Raw genomic sequence first — 26278 nt, 5'->3', positions numbered from 1 at the left:
TGAATTTTCAAAGATAGTCAAGAAATAAGTGTCAAATATGTAAATCCCAAAATTTGCTCTTTGACTCTTCTGTTAGTAGGCAAAAAGTTCCACGTATGATTTTAGTCTGAAGGCGAAAAGAGAAACACTGGTATTCCACTCTCGCTGGCTTTGGTCGCCCCGAACGCACACTGCTGCCTGTCTGACTGACTGACTTGGCTTCTCCCCTTCGTGCTAACTAAGCTGCAGCAGTGTTGCACAGCTCCGCTTCGGCCTCCGTTTGCAGCTGGCTGCCTTTATTCAAGGACGGTAGGTGTGTCCTTCATCGAAATCAAAGTCAGGCTTGACATTGCTGAAGTTGCGTCCGAAAACATGGAACGCTATGCTAGCGAAACGTTTCTGTGGCTGTTGCATGTGTGTGCGTGTGTGCGTGCGTGCGTGCGTGTGTGTGTGTGTGTGTGTGTGTGTGTGTGTGTGTGTGTGTGTGTCCTGCTTTGGAGATGACCCGCCGAACTAAAAAGTGACTTCTGACCCAAATTTGCCATTTGGGGTGATATTTAAAAACATTCGGAACCACTCTCGGTCTTTTTAGCACAGTAATATAGTATGCGACTATTTGAATAGGGTTTGATATAGTTTTAATCTAGTTTCTGTACTTTCATTCGTCGTATATAATTGGCACTTTTGCACTTCCAAAAATGTCAGTTTGTAACCCCAGCATTGCTCTTTGCTACATGGGCAGGTGAATGTGGCACTTAAGTGCGACAATAATAATTAACTTATGCCTCTTATATAACAGACTGTGATTCACATAGCTGTTTTATGATCTCTTTTTTTTTTCTTTTATAGATACTGATTTGCAATTCATAATGTGTGAATGGGTGTTTCTAATGCCTGCAGATAGTGCTAACTGCAATTTGTATCCCTCCGCCGCCTCATCCCATCTTCAGGTGGGGTGTCCTGCTCTGACTGTAAGAACATATGTGCCTGGGAGTGTGACACACCTCTGTTCCATGGCTACCTCAGGCTCCATCCCTCCTCTTCCGACCACCACTGCTGCCACTGTGCCTGAGGATTTCCATTATGAAACCAAGTACATCGTGCTCACCTACCTGGGAGGGCTGCCCGCTGGCAGGTGGCACGCTGCACTCACCGTAGCCGAAGGTGAGAGGAGACATGCGAGTGTCGTGCGATCGTATTTGTTTTTGGCACTCAAAATACAGTAGTAGCCGAAGAGCGCACACTCTTGTCTGTAGTCGTATTTATATAGTTAGGCGACCGCCGATGGGACACGCCAAAAGTCGCAACACAATGTGTGACGTGCACCGTACACTTCACACACAGATAACCCACTTAACAAAAGCACGACTATTCAGGATAGGAAGTCACCTGTTCGCATGCTCAATTGGCCACTTAATTGCTTGCCGACAAACGGTGACAGTGGACAGGAAACGCATTCCAAGATAAATGTGCCCACCTTGAGATATGTTTATTATTTTATTTGAGCTATATTTAAAATCACTTGCATCATTGAATTCCCCCCACAAGGGGATTAAAATACTGTAATGTACCATCCATCCATCAGGGTAGCGGGATGCTGGAGCCTATACCAGCAGACCTCGGGCATAAGGCGGACTACACCCTGTCCCAGGGCACGTATAGACAAGGAGAACCTTTCACTCACTTTTGCGTGTGTGTTTTCCAAGTTTGTGGTTTTCGAAAAGGTTTTGACATACTGTCCACAATCTAATCTGATACAAAACTCAACTCGGTTGAAAAAGTCTATGTCCGGGATACTCAAATTGGAATCCCATGATCACAGCGTGCATGATGCCAACCCACGTTTGCTGCAAGATGAGTTTGTCAACTAACAACCGTAGGTTTTTTTTTTTTTTTTTTTAACAGCTGACAGGTTGTCCTTTGCAGATTAACACATACAGAAGGAATGGTTCAAATCCCCTTTTAGTCATCTCTCTCTCTCTTCACTTAATTTTAGTCGTTCCTTTTTCAATATTCTCCACTCAATAGAATATACCACAGCCAAAACACTGCAATAGCGCAAATGGCCCAGCATGACGCAAAAGGGTTGGCAAGGAAGGGAGAAAGTTACGGCGCAGTTGTAAACAGGACGCCGGTGAAGGCGCACGCAACATGCGCCAATATTTTCTGCCAAGGAATGTCACGGCCAAAACACTGAAAACAGAACAAAAGGGGTTAACAAGATGCAAAACGCCGGCCGCTTCGTTGTTCCTCTGTCAGGACACTTCTTTTGATTAGCTACATTTCGGTCACGTCACAATTCACGGAGTCGTCTGCGTTCCCCCACACACATGAAGAGTTTTGGTCAGAAATACACGATTGGTTGGCCCTACCTGTTTATAGCACCATTATCCGGGGGGAAAAAAAAAAATCACTCTTAAAACACCTCCGAAAAGTGGCACAGAAACAGCCCAGTTATCGCCGTGTGTTTACCGGGCTTTAATGAATAACAACTGTTAACTGTGTCAATCAAAATGGAGCATTTTCTTTGAAAAGACAAGAGTTCGTGATACAGATTTTCCATTGAATCTCAATTAAATTGTGCAGGTGTCCCTAATATTGTGCCCGCCGGGTATGGGTGTTGAGGACATCCACATACCTGGCTTGGAGTAGATTATTATAATTGAATTAACTAAGAAATATCGTCTATTCCTGTGACCGAAATTTACTAAAATAGTGCTGGCATAATCAATTAGAAATTTAGAGAGAAAAAATGGACTTTTTAAACCTAATTAATCACAGCAGTCTTGAATTAAAAAAAAAAAAATGTGATCAAGAAAAGATACGCTTGATGATCAATAACATTGCATTTTACTCCAAAGTTCCGTGCAATCAAAGGCTACGAAAACTTACATGGAGAGAAGCAGTTTTGGAAATGAATCTGAAAGTCACATTGTGTTGGAAAAGCCAAAAGTATGCAAGTAAAAAGAAAGGCAGGAATTTCTGTATTTCCTGTCTCCACCGATGTCGTGTGTGGGTGTGGCCGGGCAGATGAGTGTCCTATCCCTGCTTTCCGCATGACCCGGTCCAATTTCTGACAGCTTGTCATGTGTAATCACCGTAGGATCACTCACACGTTAATGGAGCGAAGCAGAATAGCTGGCCTTGTGGCTCCACGATTGAATGCTGAAACAGCACAAAGCCAACAGCAAAAAACAACAGTGATTGTCTGGGCATTCCCGTACAAGCTACACGGGGACCGAGTGGGCAAGAGACAGTCGGAAAATGTCCGCTGGCCGTCTTTCTCAGTTAAACTGAGCCGTCTCTAACCGCTAGGCAGACATTTCCCATGGAAATGCATAGGACTTTTGCGCAAGCGTGCTTTCTTTTCTTTATGAAATGCATACTTGACCTTGTAGACCTTTAATTCTACATTCGGATTGTGAAATATGGTGCTCCCCGCCAAGTAGTTGAGTCAGTTGTGTGTACCTTGCGTGATTCATCTAGCCTTCAGCTGTGCGGACTGCAGCTTATAAATATTTGACTCAGGGTTTGAGCTCTGCACGTGTGCTTTTTGCGCGCACGCAAAAATGCGAGGGCACATTTATCAGCGTATTCGTTTAAGTTCAGCAATCTGTTGAAAGCAGAATGTCTGCATGTCGTGAGATGAAAGGTGAAAAGCAATGGCAGCAGCAGCACGCCGGCCGGGTCTTTACACACAAATCACACCGTTATAAAAGTAGTGCTGCTGTACACATACACCATTTTGATTAACTGTACATGTACAAGGAAAACAAAATGTCAAAACTATAAAACACTGTGGTTTTATGATGCTGGTCATTTGTGACGTCCCATGAACTACAGTGCCGTGAAACAAGTATTGGCCCGCTTCTCAAATTCTTTATTATTATTTTTTTTTTGCATAGTTTCCCCACTTTCATGTTTAAGATCATCAAGCGAATGTAAATATCAGACAAATATAACCCAAGCGAATTTAAAATGCTGTTTTTAAATGGTGATTTCACTTAGGGGGGGGGGGGGGGGGGGGGAACTATTCAACGTTACCTGGCCCTGTTTGAAAACGTAATTACCCCACTTGATAAAATGTCCATGATCCTCACATGGAGAAAACATGGAACAGTGGCGAAACCGCTCAGGAGCGGTCGGCCTACAAAGATTACCCCGAGTGGCAATGACAATGGCAGGCCCAAGAAACTTAGAATAGTTTTTTTCCCCTTAATAAATGAACTCACCATTTAAACACAGCATTTTAAGTTCACTTGGCTTACATTTGTTTAATAATAAACATTAAAGTGGGGGAAACTATGCAAAAACGTAAGAATTTGAGAAGGTGGCCAATACTTTTTCACGGTAATGTCATGCATACCATTTGATTGATACATGTGCCATAGTCACGAGCCACATCATCATCAAGTATCATGCGTGTGAAGGCCTTTTCTCAAACTCGTCAAACACGGTGGTCATTGAATATGTTGCGCGTTTCAAATTTTATTTCAGGAGAGGCAGAGCGAGAGTGCGGCAGCATTTTTAAAGAGCAGGTAGAAGAGGAGCGAAGACGACTTGAGGATGAAATGACTGCATGTAAGTAGCTCACACAAGTAAACACTCAACCAGATGTTGTTCTCACACACAGTGCTGAGAAAAAAGTATTGGCCCCCTTTTTACATTCGTATATGTTTGCGCAGTTTCCCCACTTTAACATGTTAGATCCTCAAACAAATGTAAATATAAAAGATAAGCCAAGTAAACATAAAATGTTGTTTTTAAGTGGTGATTTTATTGATTAAGGGGGGGAAACAAATACGATTCAAAGCTTTCTGGCCTTGTGTGAAGAAGTAATGACCCACTTCATTTAATCCGGAATTAACAGAGTCTCTAAATAATTTTTTGGGTTCCTTTTCACTGACCACACACAATCCGGGTGACCTCGAGAACTGTTCAATCAAGAAATTACTTCAATAGAACCAAAAAGACAAAATGAAGCCAGCCAGAATATCTCCAAAAGCTGCAATAAAATGCCACAGTCCAAAGAAATTAAAGAACAGATGCGAATAACGTATTTGTCGTCTATCCGTCTCGAAAGGGTTACAAAGCTACTTCTAAAGCTTTAGGACTCCAGCAAACTACGGTGAGAGCCATTACCCACACATGAAGAAAACATGGAACAGTGGGGAGCCTTCCGAGAGTTGCTGGCCTACAAAACTTACCCCAAGAGCACTGCAACAACTCATCCAGGTGGTCACAAAGGAACCCAGGACAATGTCTAAAGAACTGCAGGCCTCCCTTGCCTCAGTTAATGTCAGTGTTCATGATTCAAAAATGAGAGAGTGGGGAAAAAATGGCATCCATCGCTGAGTTCCACAGTGAAAACTACTGTTGACCAAAAATAACACAAAGGCTCGTCTTACTTTTGGGAAAACGGAAGACAAAAACATCTAAATGATTCTGAAGTCTTTTGGGAGAATATTCTATGGACTGACGAGATGAAAGTTGAACCTTTTGGAAGGTGTATGTCTCGTTACATCTGGCGTAAACGTAAAACAGAATTTCAGAAAAAGAACGTCATACCAACAGTCAAACATGGTGATGGTAGTGTGGTCGTCTGGGGCTGCTCTGGCCTTTGGGGACTTGGACGACTTGCTTGATGGACGCGTGACTGCTGCTCTTTACCAGAAAATCTTGAAGGAGACTGTCGGGCCATCAGTTCCTGACCTCGAGCTGAAGCGCACTCGAGTTCTGCAGCAGGGCAACAATCCAAAAGACACTCGCAAGTAAACTTCTGAATGGCTTCAAAAACAAATGTTCATTTGGGTTATTTTCCCCATTTACATTTGTTTGCTAATATTAAATATTAGAGTTGGGGAAACTATGCCAAAAAAACAAAAGAATTTGAGGAGGGGCCCCAATACTTTTCCACGGCGCTGTACCTTTTTCCTCTGACAAAATTGCACTTATCAGTAATTGCCATTTTTCTCTTTTTCGCCGTTACTTTCTTCACATGTTGCTAAACCTGCCGTCGGCGACATTCTCTTTGTGTTCTCAGCCTTTTCCAGCACAGGCTTCGACCGCCGCGCATCGCTGGTATTCAATCCAGTCAACCCCGAGACATCAATTGAAGACTGTCTCGCCGAGCTGGGAGATCGCGCGGTCCGAGAGCTGGACGCACACCTAAGACCAGCTGTGCACGCGCTCCTCGCTGGGTCGGTTTGTTGCTGTGTCAGCACGTTACAACGCTCTTATGCATTGGTGGGATAAGGATGGCTACAATTAATTGAATTTGGAAATCAAATTCAGCAGTTGTCGCTTTGAATGCGCATTTGACTCTGGGGAAAAATGGACAATCAATAATTGATGAATGGCTTCCCATAGCTGAAGTCATGAAGTTGTAACTGACCACTGTCGTCCATGAATTTGTATGACAGATTTGAATATATTATCGAATGTGTGACGTATTCAACCGCAATGTTAGCGGAAGCCGCTGGGTTTTCAGGCAGATTGTCATGCATTGAGAGAACTGATTGACTTCACAGCCCCTGCACCTTTATCACGTCGTTATGCACATACTGTACATAAGCCTATACCGTTGCAGTGGAATTTTAATAATCTGGCCAGATGTATGTCTCACATCAACATTAAAAGAAGTCAGTGGCTCTGCTCACAACAGAACAATGTCTGTTTTTAGGCCTCTCGAATTTGAGAGATTCCGAGATACAACACTGGACCTTTTAACACACACACAGGGAGGGCGGAGCAAGGTGAGCTTTTCCTTCTTCATTTTCACACAAATGACAAAGTCGCAAACAAATTATTATTATTAAAAAAAAAAAGTCAGCATTTTGGTTCTTATTTTTTTTTACAAATATATTTTCCAATGTTTTTTCTTTCGTGTCCCCTTCGTTTCTACTTCCATCCATCTTCAGCTTGATCATTTCCGCTTTTCCGCCCTTCTTCTTCACGGCCTCGTGTACCACTCTCCCTTACTACTTTCTCCACTCCTCCGCCTATACTTGTTCCTCTATTCCTCATTTAACTTCCTCTGTTCCACTTGCTCCCTTACTTAAATGTGTATCTCCTGTCTCCTTCTGCTCCGTTCCTACTTCCCCTTCCTTGTCGTGGATTTACTACTTCCCCTTTGTTTCCTAGGTGCTTGTGCCTTTGGTGCTGCTTCGGGCTTTACAAAGTGAAGATCAGTCTGTGTCAACCCTGCTTCATCTTGGAGTGCGCTTCCTGGAAGAGGCTCAGGGTGAATACATCGGCCGGCAAGGGGGATACGTGAGTGCTCTATTTCGAGTTAAAAGCTAGAATTAACTAAATGAAATTAAATGAAAAGCATGGGTCTAACATTGCATCTACAATGATTATTACCGGTGATGGGAATTAAAAGGGGGGGAAAAAGTATTTGATGGTGCTTCTAAACACATTTTATGATTGGTTTTAAGGTGTTAAGAATTTGACATTTCCAGCTCATGTGCTGTATTTCTAACGTACTTGAAGTGAACAGAGGAGGGCGCCAGTGAGACACTTTAACAGACCCAGTTACAAGAGTTTTGAAGTTATACTGTTCAACAGCTCAACATTTAAATGGACAGTCTAGTAAATAAACTTTAAGTGCATGTTGTATTTAAATATTAAAAATAAGTTTATCCCCAACAAAACTTCTAATGGTACTCTCGGTGAATTAATTTGAGTAAATCCTCTGATTGAGTTGCCTTCAGGGGAGAGAGAACAAGTGAAAATGTTTACTGATGCAATAGGAATTTACAACCTTTTTTTTTTTTTTTTTTTTTTAGATCCGTCGTGGTGATTTAATATTTCTCAGTAATGAAATTTCTGCAGGATTCAAATTATAAACAGAGTGAGGAAAAAAAGTGTTTTCTCAAGCAAAATGTAAATCATTCAGTTTACAAAGCTACTAATATACATCATTGTAATATTTTGAGAAGTTGCTTCTGTTGTTGTTTTTTTAAAATTTGGAACAGCTCTCCTCTACGATATTTGTGAGTCTTTAATGCTCCTAGCTTACCGCTAAAAAAACGGCATCACAAATCCACCCTTTGAACAAGGTCATGCAGACAAATGCAGCATCATGAGATTTGACAGAAATAACCTCTGCTTTGGTCTGTATGAACCAATTGTGATGCCTGTTGTATTTTTCTAATGTAGTGAAATATGAACACAATGTGCCAGTTCTGAACAAGGCCACATTCTTGCTCAGCGTTATGTCATAGGGGTTGAACAGATGATGTGCTGGGGCAGGATCAGCAATGGCGGGGTGAAGAGAAAGGAGGCGGTCGCCAGTGTACAGGCTGATGATTGGAAGGGAGGCAAAGTAGCTTGATGGCAGCAAGGGGAACGTGAAATCTGTGTGTCTCTCCAACGGGCTTTTCTGCACGACTCTGTGATCTACACTGAGCTTTGTCTGTCCAGCTAAGTGAAAAGCAGGGACTTTGCAGACTTTGTACTAAGGTAGGATGTGCTTTCTTCACGCATTTTCTTTTTTTTTTAAAATTTTTATTATAGATACTGTAGTTGCATCCAGCTGAAAGATCCGGAGCTCTGGTAGTATTTTGTGCTTTTTTTCCATTGTTCTCTTGGTACTTTTATATGCAAAAATTGTACAGTTTGGTGGTCCAGAAATATTTGGGCGATGAGGGACTTTTTATCATTTATATGCCAAAAGTTTAGACTTTCAACTTTAAATGAAGAGGTTTATTAAAAAAAAAAAAAAAAAAAAAAAAGGCATTTACTGTTTCGGAATGATATATATTTTTTTGCACAGTACCATTTTTTTTCCTAGTGGGTTAGAAAATGTAACACAAATAATCGTAGCTGGCAAAAAAATGTACACTAAACATCTTATTAGTGACTTGTACTAAAAATATGCTCTAGTTCATTTCATTTTACGGCACAAATAAAGCACGTACTTTAATATCAGATATTAAATAAAAACCTAATCTACCCTTCACTTCATCAGAAGTGCAGACGAATTGATGGTCGGTAACGAGTCGTTTGTTACTCATTTCAGATAACAATGCAGGTTATTATGACCCGAATGCGGTGTGCACTTCATTTAGCAGGAACAAAACCAGTAGCCCCCAATAAAGAGTACACAGCCAAGGGGCACGTAGGAAGGGGGGGACACGTTAAGGGTGGTTGGAGGGGGTAGATGTGCAAGAAAATGCCTTCGCCGGAGGTAGTGGGTTTTTAATGTTATAAATTGTGTATGCAGAGAGCGGTGACCTTAAAGCCTGTCCAGCTAGTACTTTGTTTGCTGTCTGTCTTCTGTCTGTTGGTCTCTTGCTTGCAGTAAAAAGCTTTTTATGTGACAGTTTGCGTGAGTGTCACGACGTGAGGTTTTCCATTTTGCCTAACTGCTATTTCAAACCAAGTGTTCCCTGAGAGAAGAATCTGAAATAAATTTGGCTCAGCCGGTGTCATGGCACATTCTATTGCGTCCTGCACAGTGCAGCTGGACTCCCCCCCCCCCCTCTTGTTATGTAAGCCCAATCTCGCCAGCTCATGTGTGAAATATGTGCGTCACCATACACGAATCTGGAATTGCCGTGACTGGCTGCCCGTCAAAAATAACACACAATCTTGCAGAAACATCATCACAAGGGATTAGAATGGCCCACTTTTAATGTTCTCTTCTTCTTTGTATTTCAATCTACATTCATTTTCAAGACTCTGGTCACCTTCCAATTTGACTATGAGAATATACATCATCTCTGACAACACATGGATATAATTTTGGGGGGTTTTAAATTAGTTTTGACATACCGCCAAAGGCATATTGCTAGCCATGATGTCCACGGACCGCAGGTTGAGCTGCACTGTATTTGTTTGGGAGTAAACCCGTGGCGAGAGTGCAAGCCAGTTGTACTTCATGTCGCTTATCTAATGTATTCCGTGTGTGAACTTGGTACTCCTCTGTATTGAACAGAGAAATATCTCTCCACTGAGCAGGGTTATGTTGTCTTTTAAAAAAAAAATATATATATATATATATATATATATATATGTACTTTATTCTTGTATTCATATTTTGAGAAACTATTTGAACTTTGGTATTTTTATTTTTGACTGTTTAAACCTACATGTGTTAAGTGCCCTTGGTAGGGGAGCAGATATCCTCGTGCTGAGGCTGCAAGGCCAAGTTGACTCAATCAACTTCAGGTCTTATCAGAAGATACAGTTCAGAGTAAAGTCAAACAATAACACATTTTCCCCATCTTTGTATTTGATAAAGAACTACTAGTGCCGTGATGCTGATATAATGGCAGTTGTGCAAATAATGAAGTCCTCAAGCAATTTAGAGTAATTTAAAGTGACTAATAGTGCAATGATCTGGTATAGTGACAATTGTGCAAATGGTGGCGAGTTCTCAAACACATCGTGGCCAGTAGTCATCAACAACAGTGTACAACTAGTGCAGCGTGAGTGTACGAATTATGTAGCATGTTGCAATGAAATTGTAAGTCAACTGTTTTAGGAACCTAATGGAAATGGTCCGTTGAGGTGCAGTCGTTCGTGTAGAGAGAGAAGCGTTGCGGAGGGAGGACGTATCCTTGGGGTGCCCCGGTGCTGTGGGGATGAGGTGGTGTCCCCCAGCCTCACCTGCCGTGTCCTGCCCGTCAGGAAACTGTAAATCCACTGGCAGATGGCAGGCGAGACGCTGAGCTGGAGAAACTTGGAGGAGAGGAATTCGGGGAGGATGGTGTCGAACGCAGAGCTGAAGTCCGCATGCAGGATCCTCGCGTAGGGCCCTGTGGCTTCGAGGTGTTCCAGGATGAAGTGCAGTCCCATGTTGACTGCGTCATCCGCATACCTGTTTGCTCGGTAGGCAAACTGCAAGGGGGTCCAACACGCGTCCTGTGTCGTTTTTGAGGTGGTCTAGCGTGAGGCATTCAAAGGACTTCATGACCACAGATGTCAGGGTGACAGGTCTGTAGTCATTTAGTCATAAAAATGGCAGGTTTCTTGGGGACTGGAATGATGGTGGAGCGTTTGAGGCAGGATGGGACTTCCAAAGATTCTACAGTTCCAAAGATCTATTGAAGATCTGTGTGAACTGTCCTGGCCTGCCGCTTAGTTGATCTTTTAACTGTTTAAAGAAGAGTTTCATGTCCTGTTCGTGAATGGTCAATGCTGAAACGGGGGTCAGCGGTGTGATGGTGGTGGTTGGTGGTGCGGATAGGCGGGTGTGGGGTGCGAAAGTGTCTTTTTTCAAATCTAGGGTAGAAGGTATTCTAGTCGTCGACCAGTCCTTTATTGTTCTCTGCTTGGGGGGGGATAATCGCTTGTAGCTGGTTCGCGTTTGTAATCCTCGCCAAACTGACAGTCGTTAGCACCAAACTGGTTTGCTAGCTTTTCTGCATAATTTCTCTTTGCGATGTTGATTTCTTTTGTCAGATGGTTTCTGGCCTGCTTGTACAGGGCTCTGTCCTCACCCTGATAGGCGTCCTCTTTAGCCTGGAAAAGTTGGCAGTGAACCACGGCTTGTTGTTATTGAACGTGTGAAATGTCACATCTTCACAGAAGCTAATAGTTGAGGTGATAGTGTCCGCATATTCATCCAGCCTTCCAGTCTGTGCAGTCAAAACAGTCTTGAAGTTTCATCTTAGCGTCATCGGTCGGTCCACATCTTCACTGTTTGCAGCACAGGCTTTGCACGTTTAAGTTTTTTCCCGTGTGTTGGTATTAAGTAAATTAAACGGTGATCAGACGAGCCCAAAGCTGCACGGGGAATAGCACATTACGAGTTCTTTAGCGTGGTATAGCTGTGGTCTAGAATGTTGTTTTCCCTGGTGGGGCCGTCAACGTGCCGCTTGTATTGAGGGAGTTTGTGGTTGAGTTTTGCTTTGTTAAAGTCCCCAAGAAAAATGAGGGGTGAATCAGGTTGCCCCCCCCCCCAAGTTCGTTTACTTGGTCAGCCAGCGTTTGCAGTGCGGGGTTCTTGTTCGCCTTGGGGGGAATGTAAACACCGGCGAGTATAAATGAAGCAAACTCGTGCACCGAATAGAATGAATTACAGTAAAAAAAAAAAAAAAAAAAAAAAAGGTTGGCATGCCGACTAAATTATCTTGAGTCTTGTTAAAAAAAGAAAAGGCCAGACCTCATGGAATTTGCTTCAGCTGACCTTTACTGGTGACATAAAAGTGCCTTTCCCATATTCACGTCATAGTGTTACCTCAGATCTTTTGACCTTTTGTGGGCTGTGTTGATTTGCAGTGTATGCAACATCTTGTATCCGATTTCAGGCTACTGTGAAGAAAGCATATTTCTGTTCATAATGTTCTTGTTAGTAAAGTGTCAGTCTAACACAGACTTGTAAGAGTCACGTTGCCCTGTTAGCCGTTTTGTGGGACTTTCCATCGCTCACATCTGTCACAAATGTCTCCCAGATGGTGCGAAGTTTATTAGCGCACCGCAGTATTGTGCAACATAATGAGACCTAGCGCCCTAGGTAGGCAGGAATGCGTTGTAGATGTTTTATTTTTTTTATGGCTTAACTTTGTCTTCAGGCATGGGTGGAGAACAGTGCAACAGGCCTGATGGCTATCATGACTAATGTTGATATTTACATGGATTAAGCGAAGTTACTTGGTTTCTATGTTGCTCATCTTGTTGACTTTCATTATTTCGTGAATGGTGAGTCAAGCATTTCTACTAGTATTCTCGTATTCTGGTAAATGTGAACCGGTTTAATGGCGAATTATAACTGCCGTTTCTCAATGAGGCCAAGGAATCCCACGGAGATATAGAACAATTATTAAGCGTCCAATCAGATTGCTCTGACATGATCCCTATGCTTCTCACAGTCAACCTCTAGTAAATCCTGGCTACTGGCTATCCTTTCCGGTTGCTCAAGATTGAATTTATGTTTCGAATAAAAATTTCCCTTGGGAAAAAATAGAAATGGAATTAAGCCATTCCAGGGTGAAAATGCTTCCATTATAAAGCCTTAATTGACTGTACAGCTGGGCACTGTATGAAGTTGCATTTTAACTGTCAAAAGAACGTACCCGCTGCATAACATGCTGTAAAGTGTGCTGAAGATGAACTTCATGCATTACAGTTTTGGAGTGTAAAATTAAGTCAAACATGGTGCCACACTGTTCTTGTTTTGTCATTGATGCTTACTAACTCAGTCAACATATGACTTGAGCCATATTAGGGGGTTTTACATGGAGCCTTGTATTCCGAATAGAATCGGGTTCGAAGCCCAAAGTGAATGAAAACGCTCCATATAAACACCTCAATTGGAACAAACAGGCCAAATCCAAATGGAATTCCATTTGGTTTCACAGTGGTGGAATACACACACACACACACACACACACATATATATATACATATATATATATATATATATATATTTTTCAAACCGATCAGAAGTAAATGTTTGCCATGTAAACTGGGCTGCGCTCTGTCTGTGCATTTAAAAAAAAAAAAAAAAAAAAAAAAAAAAAAAAAAAAAAATGTATTGATATTGTCGAAACAATATATTAACATACATCTTTGTCAGTATAACGTGAAATGATGTATACAACCAATCAAACAATCCAGTTCAATTACAACAGATAAAAATAAATACATTAAGGCAAAACAATAATAATAAATGAAATACATAAATTTAAAAATAAATCCTTGCAACTCAATTTTTAAAAAGTTCTCAATGGATAGCAATTAGCAACTTACATTTCTGATCATCTTGAGAGATTTTAAATAAATATTGATTTTAGGAATTTAGATTTGTGAACATAAAACTTACCTAACAAAATAGACAATTTAATAATATTACTCAGTTTTTTATCTTTTGACTCATAAAATGTAATATTTTCCTTTTCAAGCGTAATTGTACGTTTTGTTTTCCAGAATGCAGCACTAAAAGTAAAAAATGAATGAGTCACATTTTCAGATTCATTTTTACAAAAGGAACATTTGTCATCAACATCAAGAAATCGTGAAATATGGGTTAGTTGGGTATATATTGCGTAGTTTTAAAAAATGTAATTCTCTGATTCCCGCGACCATTGTGAGGATAAGCGGCTCAGAAAATGGATGGATGGATGGATGGATAATTCTCTGATTCTATTTGTAATGAACATTTTTAAAGGAACAAGCCACGCCTTCCTACAATTAATATTCCCCCAAAAACTTTCCACGTGGCGTTATTTCACTAAGTCTGTAGAAAGATTCTCTGGGTTTGTTGTTTACATTTTTTCTCAAAATGTTAATACCATTCATGTAGGGCTCTGTCTGCGCATGCCGTCTTGACATCAATGCGCGGTGACGTCATCGCTTTCATTCCTATGTTTCCATTTCTATTTTACGGTCGTCATCACGCTCTTTTCTTTCGCTGTGTTGGCGGCACCACAAAAAGTCAAACAATACGCACATTACACGTGTGGATAATGCAATTGCCAATCAATTTTTATATGTCGTCGTCGTTATTTCAACTCCGTCTCCCGCGGTGTAAGCCTTAATCATTCTAAACCCGTACAAAGCAGAATGCAGCGTGAATGGCTGCGTGGGTTTTCTTTTCTCTGTCCTCTGACCACACGAAAGCACTGTCCACGTCGGTCCGGATGATGGTGAGCCTGTATCCTGAGGATGCAGGTTTTTTTTTTTTTTTGGGAAGCATTCTCTCACGCAAAGCAGCTTATAGAGAGAGCCAATGTTGGATAACGGTTGCAGCTATTAGGTTTAATCTCATTCCTTAATGGTGCTGCTGCCACATTCAACAACATTATGTCCTTGTTATTTTGGGGGGGTGGATCTGCTGATCAAGCCATTTATGAATAATTTTTGGTATGCCATTACTAGTTTCCACTTGCTACTACTGAAATTGTGTGTGGTGCAGGGCCTGTTTGCTGTAATAGTCCAATATTACCTTCAAGATGTTCTCAGATGAGTCACTCAGTCATAAAGATGTTCCCAACAGTCAGCGAGCATGTCACGCGAGTGACTTGGCAGATAGAAAGCAGAGCGTCAGCATTTCAGCCTGTGTCCTTCCCTACAAACACCTGAGAAACGAGATTTATTTTTGTTTGTGTATGCGGTTATGAAAATAACATTTGTTTCATCTGCACTTGTATTTGTGCATCGGCCAAAAGTTCTATTTAGATATTGTAGCTACCTACAGTGGCTGTGATCACCGCTCCGGCAAATGTGACCTTTATAATAGCATGAGATCAAACGTGTAAACATTGCAGCAGATCTCGTTGTGTGACGACAATGTCAATGAGTGTACTGCTTTTGGCTTAGCCAGACGAACTGGTGTTATTCCGTTGTCTCCCATGATGCTTTAGTTGTATAACACATGGGCGTAGATGTTCTTACGGCATCCAGTAGCTTTATTCCACCAGGTGGCACACAAAGCTGATGAATTATAGTGCTACAGGTGGATGGCAGCATTTTTAGCTCGGCACATCCATACTTAAAATTATACAATGAATATCCCGCAGTAAAAATACATATTGGCGTTGTAATTGAAGGCGTACTTGTATACACAAAACAGCCAATGACATTGATCGTATTGTGCATATAGTTTGATCACCTATTTTCTTTCTGACTCATGAGACGGCCATTGTATGAGGTAGTGCAGTTTCACACCAATACATTTACAATGACAAACGTGTCAATAAATTCATGTCTCATACAGTGACTAAATACAAATATTGCATTATTTGTGAAGGTGCGATGCTAGTGTTCCTTATAAAGTGTGCAGGAAGGCCTGAATCCTGTTTACTGTTGACAATATCAATGGGTGGAATCATGAAAAATGATACGTTTGGTTGTCTGCGAGTCACCGATGGTGTAACGGTTCACTTGGCTCGGTTCTGTGCAAGTTGAAAATAGATGGATACCTTGCCTGAGGTTTCAATATTACCTAAGAGGTTATGTTTTTCCACCACTGTCAATGAACAGGATTACACAATTGATCATTTCTAAGTGGAAGGGAGGAACGTGGGGCAAGGAATGTGCCTTCATATTTTCATGTGGGTCTGGGAAAAGGAGTCGATCCCAAACCTTTTCCCTTTTGAAATCCAGTGATAAGTATCTGGAGTTTGATGCTGATCCCAAGTAGAATTGATCAGGGTTAAGCAGAGATCCGACTGCCCTTCTAGTTCCCTTTTTTCACCCTCGAACATACTGTACACTCACTACACTTCTGTGTCGGTGTCCTCCACAGGGTGAAATATTTGGCCTTGGTTCAGAAGACGAGCGAGGCGTTGCCATCGCCGAAGACAGCAACGACATCTACATCCTGTCGGGGGAGCAAGCGCCTGACCAGCCGAGCCCGCCGTCGTCTCTGCTGTGCACGGCTGACAACAGCAGCGGGCACAGCTCCTGGCAGACGGAGAGCTTTTCCGTGTCCCTGGCCGGTCACGAGTCGTGGGCACAGGTGTGCGCGATGGACCCCGAAGATATCAAGAGCCTGGACAGCAACGAGGGCGTCGCTCTGGCCGAGGAGCGCAGCGAAAACAACTCTTCCAACTCGGACATCGTCCATGTGGAGCGTGAGGAAGCCGAGCTGCTGGAGGAAGGCGCGGTGATAGAGGAGAGCATGATGAGTGTTTTGGGCACAGAGAGTGAGCTTGCCCAACTCAGAGAGGAAATTAGGAGCCAGAGTCCAGTAGCTCCTGCGACCTTGGAGTCTGAACCTGTCTCCCTGATTTCACTGGAAGACCCTGTTGTAATAGATACACCTTTAAGCTTGTCAACAGAACCTTCCCTCATCTCTTTAGAACCAGAGCTTCCTCCTCCGGTCCCAGAAGCTGCTGCTCCCCCTCCAGCTGAACCACAACCTCCGGCACCCTTACCTGTTCCTGTTGTAGAACCAGAGCCTGAGGCAAAAAGGGCAACTCCTGAGGCAGCGCCGGCATCTCCTGGGCCTAAGCAGGCCCAGACAGCAGAGCCTGAAACCTCTTCTGAACCACAATTGCAGCCAGTAACTGTGCCTCCCCTGCAAGAACCGGAGGCCCCGAGCGAGGCCGAGGTGCCACCAGCCGCAACCCCGGTCCCAGAGACCCCCGTGCAGGCCGTCACCGAGGAGCCCCCAGTGCAGCCAGATCCAGCATCGGAGCTCCAAGTTCTGTTCTACGGAGGAGCTGCCCTGGTGCTTCTCGCTGCCGTGATGGCTTATGGTGTCATAAGCTATAGGAGGAAGTAGAATGGACGCGTGTCCTTCTCAGGGGGTTAGATCACAGCTAATAGGAAGTTGCGATAGAAATCAAATGATTTAGTACACTGAAGATGCATTTCTTCCGAGGCCACATTCTAAAACCCGTCGTCCATATGAAGACAACGCCTCTGACCCACCCAGAAGGTGCAAGTACAGAAAAGGGAAATGAATGCACTCCACTCATCCAATGTTCAAACTTGACAGTCATGGTTTTGGTTTCTCTAGCTTCCCCGCCCCCCCCCCCTTTTTTTTCTTCTTCTCCTTTTTCCTCATCAGTACCTGTGCCATGTGATTCTCCTTACAGTGTTTAAAATGTCCTAATGGATTGTACCACTGCTGTCACTCCTATATATTTTTTTATTTTATTTAGTATAGCTAGTATAGTAAAGTCATACTCATGAGATTCTTTACTTATTGGTTACATCAGTCATTGAAAAAGCTGCAGCACACTTTTCAAAATAAAGTATTTTTAAAATAGATATAACTGGATGACAGATCATTTAGCAAAACATTTGCTGCAGTGTAAATAAACTCGCCATGTGAAAGTCCACATCAATGTGCTGTTTTCCCAACTGCTGTCCTTTTATTTATGCTTTGTTATACAAAATAGGTTTGGAATGATTGTCTGCATCCAATTAGCAACTCCCGAGTTTTCAATGAGAGGGGAAGTATTATAACATAAAAAGTAGATTGTCCAAAAAGCCTCGATCAAACTTTGTACCTTGCATTTACAACACACCAACTTGAGAATAAAGAAAGTTACAATGTTCTTGTGATATGATTTAAAAAAGAAAAAAACAGCTATTTTATAAAGCAGAGGTCATTGAATGCATACAGTACAATATTTGTTCCTTTTACATGAACATTTAACAAAAATAAGTTCACAAGAGCACATATGACAAAATTCACAAAAATTCTTAAACTTTCATTCCGTTTTCAAAAATAACACTTAACATTCAAAAACGATGCAACCATACTCGTTTTTGAAATGTGGCTTAACATTCCCACTTTCCCCTCAGCAAACAATTCACAGTTATTCCTCCATCCCACCCACTTTGAGTCACCTTGACCGCGGAGGGCTGACGTACTGCAGCGCAGTGTTGAAGAGGTCTCTGAGCAGTTGTGGGGTGTGTTCGCACACCTGCTTCACCAGGGTGAGGCTGAGGGCCACGATGACCCTCTCCTGGGGCAGCTGCTCCAGGCCCACCCCCTGCATCATGGCCCTTTGCACTTCGCTTTTGAGGAGGTCCAGCCACTGCTGCAAAATGATACCAAAATGAATGACTTTGATGGTATAATTGCATAAAACATCAGTAAAAGCAGTGGAATGAAAACTGACAAAACTTCAAATACTTTTGTATTTTCATTCATTCAAAATATTAGTATAATCTTGAAAAATAATGTAATAAAGGAATTGCCCCATTCTTAACAGTCCTCTGCTAAAAAAGTATATAATTTGATCGATGCCTGCGTGTGTAAAATTGTCTCTATATACAGTCATGAAAAAATTATTAGCCTACACTTGTTTAATCAATTTCATTTTCATTTTAATGCCTGCATGGTACTATTAAAGGTATCTTACCTGAACAACATTATTATTGTATTATAAAATGATTTTGGTTATTATCAAGAAAACCATTGAAAATGACTAAATATCAGCTCATAACAGTTATTTTGCCTTATCGTTATATTTGTCCAAATAAATGTACCTTTAGTTGTACCAGGCATTAAAAATTAACAAAAAACTGAAGACGACTTATTGTGTACTGGCTTTTAAGACAATTGGTGTGCAGTCTCTATTTGATCAGACTTGGATACTTGGGGGGGTGGGGGGGGACGGACGTTTTTTTTAGACGATGACAGTTGCACAGGTATTTGATTTCGTGACATATTAAAGGCTTTTTGTAAGATCATGAGGCTCAGCTTTAATGGGCACAGATGGCTGTCATAAAAGCAAACACATGACAAGGATCTATCTCCCAGTCAAAAGCTTTATTTATGTTGCTTAATATCCCAAAATTGTGATCCATTGTCACCCAAATTTATGCGGACATCTCTATTTTTGTCCACTTACACCTCTGAAAAAATCAGAGCAATTGGCCAGATAATTTTTATTTTATGGATGGTAAGCATTTTCCTCTCCACCCACCCATTTGAGAAAAAGGAACACAGGCAACGTCCATAAAATAAATAATATTTGGTCTATCGTTCTGATATTTTCAGAGGTGAAAGGGGGGATCAGTAGAAATGTCCACATACATTTTTGTTGATAATTGAGGATAGTTTTCTCACATTAAAGGTCCCGTATTTTACCAAACCAACGTTTTCTAGTATTTGGGATGTGAAGTATTGACTCTTATGTTGTGTTATTAGGATTCCCACATAGTTTCTAGGCAGGACACGCCCCACCGCAATATGACTGGCTCGTGCGTCGCGGGAAAGGCAGGCTACGCAGATGTGATGAGATGACCATTCAAACTTGTCTCACATTTGTACGAAATAAAAACAAAGAAAATATATATATATATATACACACACACACACACACACACACACGTATGACTTGGTGGCGGCGGGCTAGATCTCACTTGGAAACGCAATTTTTGTGTTGAAAGATCCTGTGATCAAACCTGCTATTTGTTAAAGTCCCCAGCTGGTATTGGCTAGGAAACCACAGGGTGGAATTTCCTCTGTATTCTTTGGCCATTTCCGGTAGCCGTTTTTACTTTACGTAACAAGGAACGAAGCCACAACAATGGCGACCGTGGAACAGCGCCTGCAAGAACAAATGAACCTGTAGATGACCAGATGATCCGTTTAATTATGCTGCAAAATCGAACAAGAAGGCGGCGGCGTAGATGGTATGGTGAACCAAGGGCATGTGACTACAACGGCCCAATCACGAGAGATGACCTCCGTGGCATTCTACACGCAGCAACAATTTTTGCCGGCGCACGCGCGTGCCAATGCGTCGGTCACGTGATGCAGTGCGGGCGCTGTCGGCCGCGGGAGTATAAAGAGGTCTTTAGAGTGAACCCACACCTATTTGTAGTTCACTATTTGCGAAATTCAACTTGTCGCGTATTTGTGCAAGATGCAGCCAAAACCCTGGGTAATAGCAAAGTACTTTTACTGTCAAATAAGTATATACAAAGTCACATGTTTGTATTTCGGAGAGGAGATCATTTTAGCTACCCTGGGTTGTTAGTAGAAGTTCCGGAAAGTCTTTGCCACATATGCTTATACGAGAACAGTTTCCGTGCATTTTTCAAAATGAAACCACGTGTAATCCATTTATTTCTAAAGGAAATGTTGGAAGATGAACTTGAACTTATATTAAAGTGTCTGGGGACCATCGTCCACAATTAAAAACATTTTAAGCGGTACTTCAGTTTCAATTTGGGTTTTTCTTTTTCTTTTTTTCTCCTTTCCACTATTCGGGGAAGGTCTTATCCCCCATCCTCTCCAAATAGTAGAGGTTTACGGTGTTTTTTAAAAAAAAAGTTTGTAAAGGCAGAATCTCTCGTATTGGATCGGATAGTGTAGTGTACCAAATGTTGTGTCTGTGTGGTGTGCCTTAAGAGCAAGTCTCACTTCACTCGGTGAGGACATGACATTCCTGCGCAGGTTTTGGGCAGCCTGGTCCACAACGCTCTGCTCAAGTTGGGCAGCAATTTCTCTCAGCCTGGCTGCGATCTGCTGCAGGGTTCTCGCTTCGGCTTCACCACCTACAGGAAGTCACAAATATGGGAGACTCACTTATTTTGAATTTGATGCCTACATTATGTTCCAAAAAAGCTGGGACAAGGGCATGTTTACCACTGTGTTACATCACCTTTCCTTTTAACAACACTCAAGAAGTATATGGGAACGGAGGACACTCTGTGGTCTCCTTTGTCATATTTTGCGTTTCAAAATGCGCCACACATTTTCATTTGTCCTTTTTAGGGACGTCCCTGCTTATTTGAGCAAGGCAATGCCAAGCCACATTCTGCACGTGTTACAAGAGCGTGGCTTAAAGTAAAAGAGTGCGAGTAATAAACTAACCTTCCAGCAGTCCAGACCTGTATTCAATCATTGCTTGGATGGCAGCATATGTTGCTACAAAACATATGAACCATCCATTAATGGTGCCTTCACAGAAGTGAAAAAAATACCCATACCACGGGCACCAATGCCTAGATCGCACGACAGGATTATGCCACCAAATATTAAATGTTATTCACTTTAATTGTATAATGTCTGTTCCAATACTTCTGCTCACTTGAAAAGTGGGTGGCTTCAACCAAAAGGTGCTCTGTCCTCAACTAAATGTAAATACCATGAAATAAAAGCTGGAATTCTGAACTTTTGTCTCATATTCATTTCTTTATATCTATATACAGTATATTATTCCAAAATATAGAGATGGAAGATGGAAATTTAATTATTTATTTGCTCGATTGCCGACAGAGACATCGGTTTCCACGAGTAATATATTAATGCCCACACAGGCTTAACAGCTCGACAAAATCTTTTACACTTTTAAAGTACGATCTGGGCAGTCAATCAAATTTTATTTTGTATTATCGAAGAAAAACGAGCACGGACAACGGGACAGTCGTCTACGTGGAAAATGCTTTAACGTCCATCCATCCATCTTCTGAACCGCTTATCCTCACTATGGCCACGGGTGTGCTGGCGCCTAACTTAGCTGACTTTGGGCAAGAGGAGGGGTACACCCTGAACTGATCGCCAGCCAATCAGAGGGCACATACTGTATAGACAAACAACCATTCACACTCACATTCACACCTACAGACAATTTAAAGCCTTCAAATAACCTAAATGCAAGTTTTTAATGTAATCTGTAATGTGGGAGGAAACCGAGTACCCAGAGAAAACCCACACAGGCATGGAGAAAACATGCAAACCCTACACAGGGAAGCTAGCTTTGAACCCGGAGCCCCAGAACTGTGAGGCGATGTGCTAACCAGTCATCCACCGTGCTCCCCGCTTTAACGTCCATCCATCCATCCATTTACTGTACCGCTTATCCTCACTAGGGTCACGGGCGTGCTGGATCCTATCCCCGCAACTGCGGGCAGGGGACGGGGTACACCCTGAACTGGTTGCCAGCCAATCGCAGATGCTTTAACGTCCATAAAATCCAAAATATTGTGGCGATCGTTCTGGTATTTTCAGTGGTTGAAGTGGGCATAAATAGAGATGTCCACATAAATTTTGGTGACAACTGATCTAAGTTTTGTGACATTAGGCGACATTGAGCTTTTACTCTTAGCGTTTTTTTTATTCTGTGTTTAATAAGTCCATCCATCCATTTTCCATGCCGCTTCTCCTCACTAGGGTCACGGGTGCGCTGGCGCTTAAACTCAGCTGACTCTGGGCAGGGTACACCCTGAACTCGTCGCCAGCCAATTGCAGGGCACATACACAGTAAACAACCATCCGCACTCACATTAACACCTACGGGCAATTTGGAGTCTTCAATCAATCTACCATGCATGTTTTTGGGATGTGGGAGGAAACCGGAGTACCCGGAGAAAACCCACGCAGGCACGGGGAGAACATGCAACCTCCACACAGGCGAGCCCAGATTTGAACCTGGGTCCTCAAAAATAGGCGAGTTGTTGATCAGTGTTGCCCAGCAACCATGCTGGTGTCACTTAAACGGATTCTACAACCGACAATGCTATAGATAACAAAAACATATGACTCAAACTGTAACTCATCACGCCATTAAGATGACTGCAGTTGTTTTTGTGGGGCACTTTCAGACAAACTCCAACCTGCCAGCTGCAATGAAGAGAAAATGCTGCTGAGCTGGTGACGGCGCTGAATTTCGACTCCGGAGCATGGGAGCAGTTGGCTGAATCAAATGATGCAATATAATGTTTCACCTTCCCAGGGCACTAGACTTACTACAACATCTGGAGTGCGGATGAAGAAAAGCACTTAAGTCTTTGCTCAGCCAGATATGAGACGTAACGCCCACACTTCCGGGTTACTGGATCCAGAGTGCGCAAATGACCAGATGGTGCACAAATGATAAGTGGACGGCGGACTAGGCGGAGCTGCGTGCCTTTTCTGACCTAAGCCTACGGGGGAATATGGCCCTTAGTGAGCATGCTGCATGTAGGAGTTCCCAAAGGTCTCAGATGCAAACGACTCCCTCATGTACAAAGACTTGCGTGGATTTCCTACTAAAACATGGCATAACGCTCAAATCCAGAAAACATAGTACGCACAAAAATATCCAGATGTATGAAACTCTTCGTACTCATGAATCCAAGCACATTTCCTTCGTACATTCCAATCAACGTGGAAACGAGCACCCATGTTGGAGTAGCTGACTGCTCCCTGTCCACGCCCACATTTAAATATGCAAATCACATTTAAATGAACCCTGCATCTGAGATGCTGATCTCTGCATGATCAGAAAAAAAGGAAAATGAGCAAGGTAACGAAGAAAAATATTTTTTCTGAACGTGAAGTTGCTCAATGAAGTGGCGGTGCGCAAGAAAATCCTCTCCGGCACGCTGTCCTCCGGCGTTAACAACACGCGAAAGAGGAGCGAATGGGACAGCGTGTGTGAGGCTGTCAATGCTGTGGAGACAGAATAGCACGCACACGCTGAACTAAAAAAAGAAGTGGTCAGACATTAAGGTGGATGTGAAGCGGACGAAAGCTGCCCACCGCCAAAGTGTGGCCAAAACATGCGGAAGAACGGCGCGGAGGGCCTCAACCCGTACGAGGAGAGAATGGCGGCGATCGTGGGTGGCGCTGCTCTGTCAGGGGTGATGGGAGGACGTGGCTGACTATGATCACCCCACAAGGTTAATACCATGCATTTTTAGAACTCATAACAAATGTGTTCGTACAGTAACCTACACTCAGCCCTGTAATAATAAATTGAGTAATCAAAAACGATGACTCCTTTTTGATGACTCAATTTATTATTTTAATACGCAGGAGTGGACACGCACGCTGAAAAAAAAAAAATCATGCTTTTTTTTTTTTAAGGAGAAGAGGGGTAAATTATGTCAATTTAAACACATTTTAATCATGTGCAACCAATGTACATGTTCAAATGAAGTAAATTCAAATGACTCTTTTTTTCAGTGCATATGCTGGAGTCACGAAGCGATTGTGAGCATAAATGATCGCCTTGATCAATTAATAGGTATCCTCACAAACATTTGTGGTTCATTAAATACACTGGTTAACAAATGAATTCTGAGTCCTTTGCCTCAATTGCATTGTTGAAACCAAATGTTGCCGGGCATGAATTGTTCATCAGTGCTAATTGTTCATGTCTCTCTGATGTGCAGATTTATTATAACAGTTTCCAAGCGTCACCTCTAAGTGTCGCCAAAGCACCAAAAGCTGCAGAAACGTGCGAACGATACATCTGAACTTTGCCGTGAAAAAGAACGGACGCTACATTTTTGTGCGTAAGCCCCCAGGAGACCTCGAGGTGATGTAGTCGCAATCAGGTCGCCAACTAGTCTATAGGCCAGTGCGATAGACCCTGACATCCTCAAAACTGGTCCTTTTGATGACTCCCTTGAGCTTGGGAAATCGGGAGGAAAAATAATTTCAAAATTACGCAAAAAAATAAAATAAAAAAATAAGCCGGGTCAGGTGAGTAGTGAGATTGCTCCAGCACAGCAACATTCTCCTCAGCCAGGAACTGTCAGATGCTCAGTGCATAGTGAGCAGGTGCATTGTCATGGTGAAAGAACCAGTTGTCGTCGGGCCACAGCTCTTCCCTCTTCTCACGCACCGAACAAAGCATACACCGCTGGAGCTCTTTGTAGACATTCTGACTGATCGTTTAACCCACATTGAAGTGGGAAAACCTGTAGTTTAGGTTTGAAATGCATCTTTTGAGAGCTGAATCCTGGAACGTTTCTGCCGCACCTTGTACTTTTAAAAAAGGAACTGAATCAGTGCTTGTACTTTTACCAGTTTTTTTTTTTTTCCTCTCAATGGAGGCACACACATACAAGTATCTGTACTTTCATACTTTTGCCACCTCCGAGTGCACTCACCAGGCCAGTAAAGCTCCACTAACGGCTCTATGTCGTCGATGGAACCCGCGATGTTGCCGGGCAGGTTGCCGTCACATTCGATGACTCCGTACTCTTCTTCACAACTGCTCATCCAAGTTTCTGTGAGGTCTTTGCCCAAAGAGCAAATAGCCTTGTTGTACTGCACGTTGCTAACGCCGCAGTCCGGCTGGAGGAAGCTCAACACCACCAAAGTGGCGTTTTGCTCGCTGGCCAACTTCGTCAAATCATCCATCACTTGACTGGAGTTGTTCCTTACTGAAGAGAAATAGATTTATGGGCGCGTTAAAAGTTCGTCAAACACGCCTCTCGCTGTTGGGGAGTTCGACAACAATTTACTTGGAAAGTTAAGCAACGGTGGAGAATATTCGTCAACAAGTACACTTAGGTTAGTTTTAATCATCAGCCTTCCTCCCAAAAAAAAAAATAAAAATAAAGATGATGAGCTACGGTGGCTAATGTCGCTACAAGCTAGTTAGCTTTAACAAGCTCGCCTGACCCACCAAAAATGTGCTCCAGTACCGAGTCGGTTTAATGCTAGCTGCTTAGCTAGTTCCGGAATCAAACTTATTAAATCAACTTATTATTTGAGCCACAGGGGGGAAACGTTTACTTACATTAGCGCACCTATTAAGTTGGGGGTTGGGGGAAACCACCCTGGTTAGTTCATGCGCCGTGCCGTGCCGTGCCGAGCCACAACTTCTGGGCAAACTCCCGCACATCGAGGACGAGGAGGCGGATCTTCGACTCCGTCCCACTCGCTGAATATTCAAAAGGCCTGAAAAGGCTTTCGTTTTAAAAGAAAAGCCAGTGCAGACAAACAAATGAAGACATACAATATAATATAAAGCACACCGCGAAGGAGCCCCCCCCCAAAAAAAAAAAAAAAAACATAAATCCCATTAACAAATTCAGATCACAGTTAGCTTGTATGTCAGTTTAACAACTGGAGATATAAAATGACTATGAAACATTTTAAACCAAACCGCAGTCCTACTGTTGCGTTGGTGTCAGTGCGGTGGCATAACAACAACTC

At 42.6% G+C, this 26278-nt stretch overlaps 2 protein-coding genes across 7 annotated transcripts; one reads left to right on the top strand and one right to left on the bottom strand.

Moving 5' to 3' along the window:
- The first annotated feature begins 153 nt into the window (after positions 1 to 153).
- On the top strand, positions 154 to 18098 carry bcl2l13 (BCL2 like 13). Of its 4 annotated transcripts, none has more exons than XM_061676903.1 (7): positions 154 to 288; positions 930 to 1143; positions 4477 to 4560; positions 6023 to 6179; positions 6662 to 6734; positions 7123 to 7251; positions 16178 to 18098. In XM_061676903.1, the coding sequence occupies exons 2-7, from the start codon at positions 993 to 995 to the stop codon at positions 17156 to 17158; spliced, it is 1575 nt and encodes a 524-aa protein (XP_061532887.1). In that variant the 5' UTR covers positions 154 to 288; positions 930 to 992; the 3' UTR covers positions 17159 to 18098. The 4 variants fall into 4 exon arrangements, 3 of the variants coding, with proteins under 3 accessions (XP_061532887.1, XP_061532888.1, XP_061532889.1); XM_061676904.1 differs by having other exon boundaries at positions 154 to 292; XM_061676905.1 differs by lacking the exon at positions 154 to 288 and adding an exon at positions 484 to 499.
- LOC133402784 (BH3-interacting domain death agonist-like) lies at positions 14902 to 26078 on the bottom strand. 3 transcript variants are annotated; one of them, XM_061676907.1, is made up of 5 exons: positions 25870 to 26078; positions 25225 to 25500; positions 20765 to 20898; positions 18235 to 18428; positions 14902 to 15008 (listed from the first exon to the last, which is right to left on the bottom strand). In XM_061676907.1, the coding sequence occupies exons 2-5, from the start codon at positions 25475 to 25477 to the stop codon at positions 14999 to 15001; spliced, it is 591 nt and encodes a 196-aa protein (XP_061532891.1). In that variant the 5' UTR covers positions 25478 to 25500; positions 25870 to 26078; the 3' UTR covers positions 14902 to 14998. The 3 variants fall into 3 exon arrangements, with proteins under 3 accessions (XP_061532891.1, XP_061532890.1, XP_061532892.1); XM_061676906.1 differs by having other exon boundaries at positions 25860 to 26074; XM_061676908.1 differs by lacking the exon at positions 14902 to 15008 and having other exon boundaries at positions 17650 to 18428; positions 25860 to 26070.
- Between the last annotated feature and the right edge of the window lie 200 nt (positions 26079 to 26278).

This window comes from Phycodurus eques, chromosome 5, assembly GCF_024500275.1.
Source record: "Phycodurus eques isolate BA_2022a chromosome 5, UOR_Pequ_1.1, whole genome shotgun sequence".
NCBI lineage: Eukaryota > Metazoa > Chordata > Actinopteri > Syngnathiformes > Syngnathidae > Phycodurus > Phycodurus eques.
This window is presented reverse-complemented; position numbering and strand designations above follow the sequence as displayed.

What these genes read in the sequence shown, in the direction of transcription:
- LOC133402784 (XM_061676907.1), bottom strand. Translation starts at nt 25,477, where the DNA reads ATGGATGATTTGACGAAGTTGGCCAGCGAGCAAAACGCCACTTTGGTG. An exon ending in AGTGGAGCTTTACTGGCCTG is followed by an intron (nt 20,899 to 25,224) that starts GTGAGTGCACTC and finishes GACTTCCTGTAG; the next exon opens with GTGGTGAAGCCGAAGCGAGA. An exon ending in TCATGTCCTCACCGAGTGAA is followed by an intron (nt 18,429 to 20,764) that starts GTGAGACTTGCT and finishes ATCATTTTGCAG; the next exon opens with CAGTGGCTGGACCTCCTCAA.
- bcl2l13 (XM_061676903.1), top strand. Translation starts at nt 993, where the DNA reads ATGGCTACCTCAGGCTCCATCCCTCCTCTTCCGACCACCACTGCTGCC. An exon ending in TGAGGATGAAATGACTGCAT is followed by an intron (nt 4,561 to 6,022) that starts GTAAGTAGCTCA and finishes TTGTGTTCTCAG; the next exon opens with CCTTTTCCAGCACAGGCTTC. An exon ending in CACAGGGAGGGCGGAGCAAG is followed by an intron (nt 6,735 to 7,122) that starts GTGAGCTTTTCC and finishes TTTGTTTCCTAG; the next exon opens with GTGCTTGTGCCTTTGGTGCT.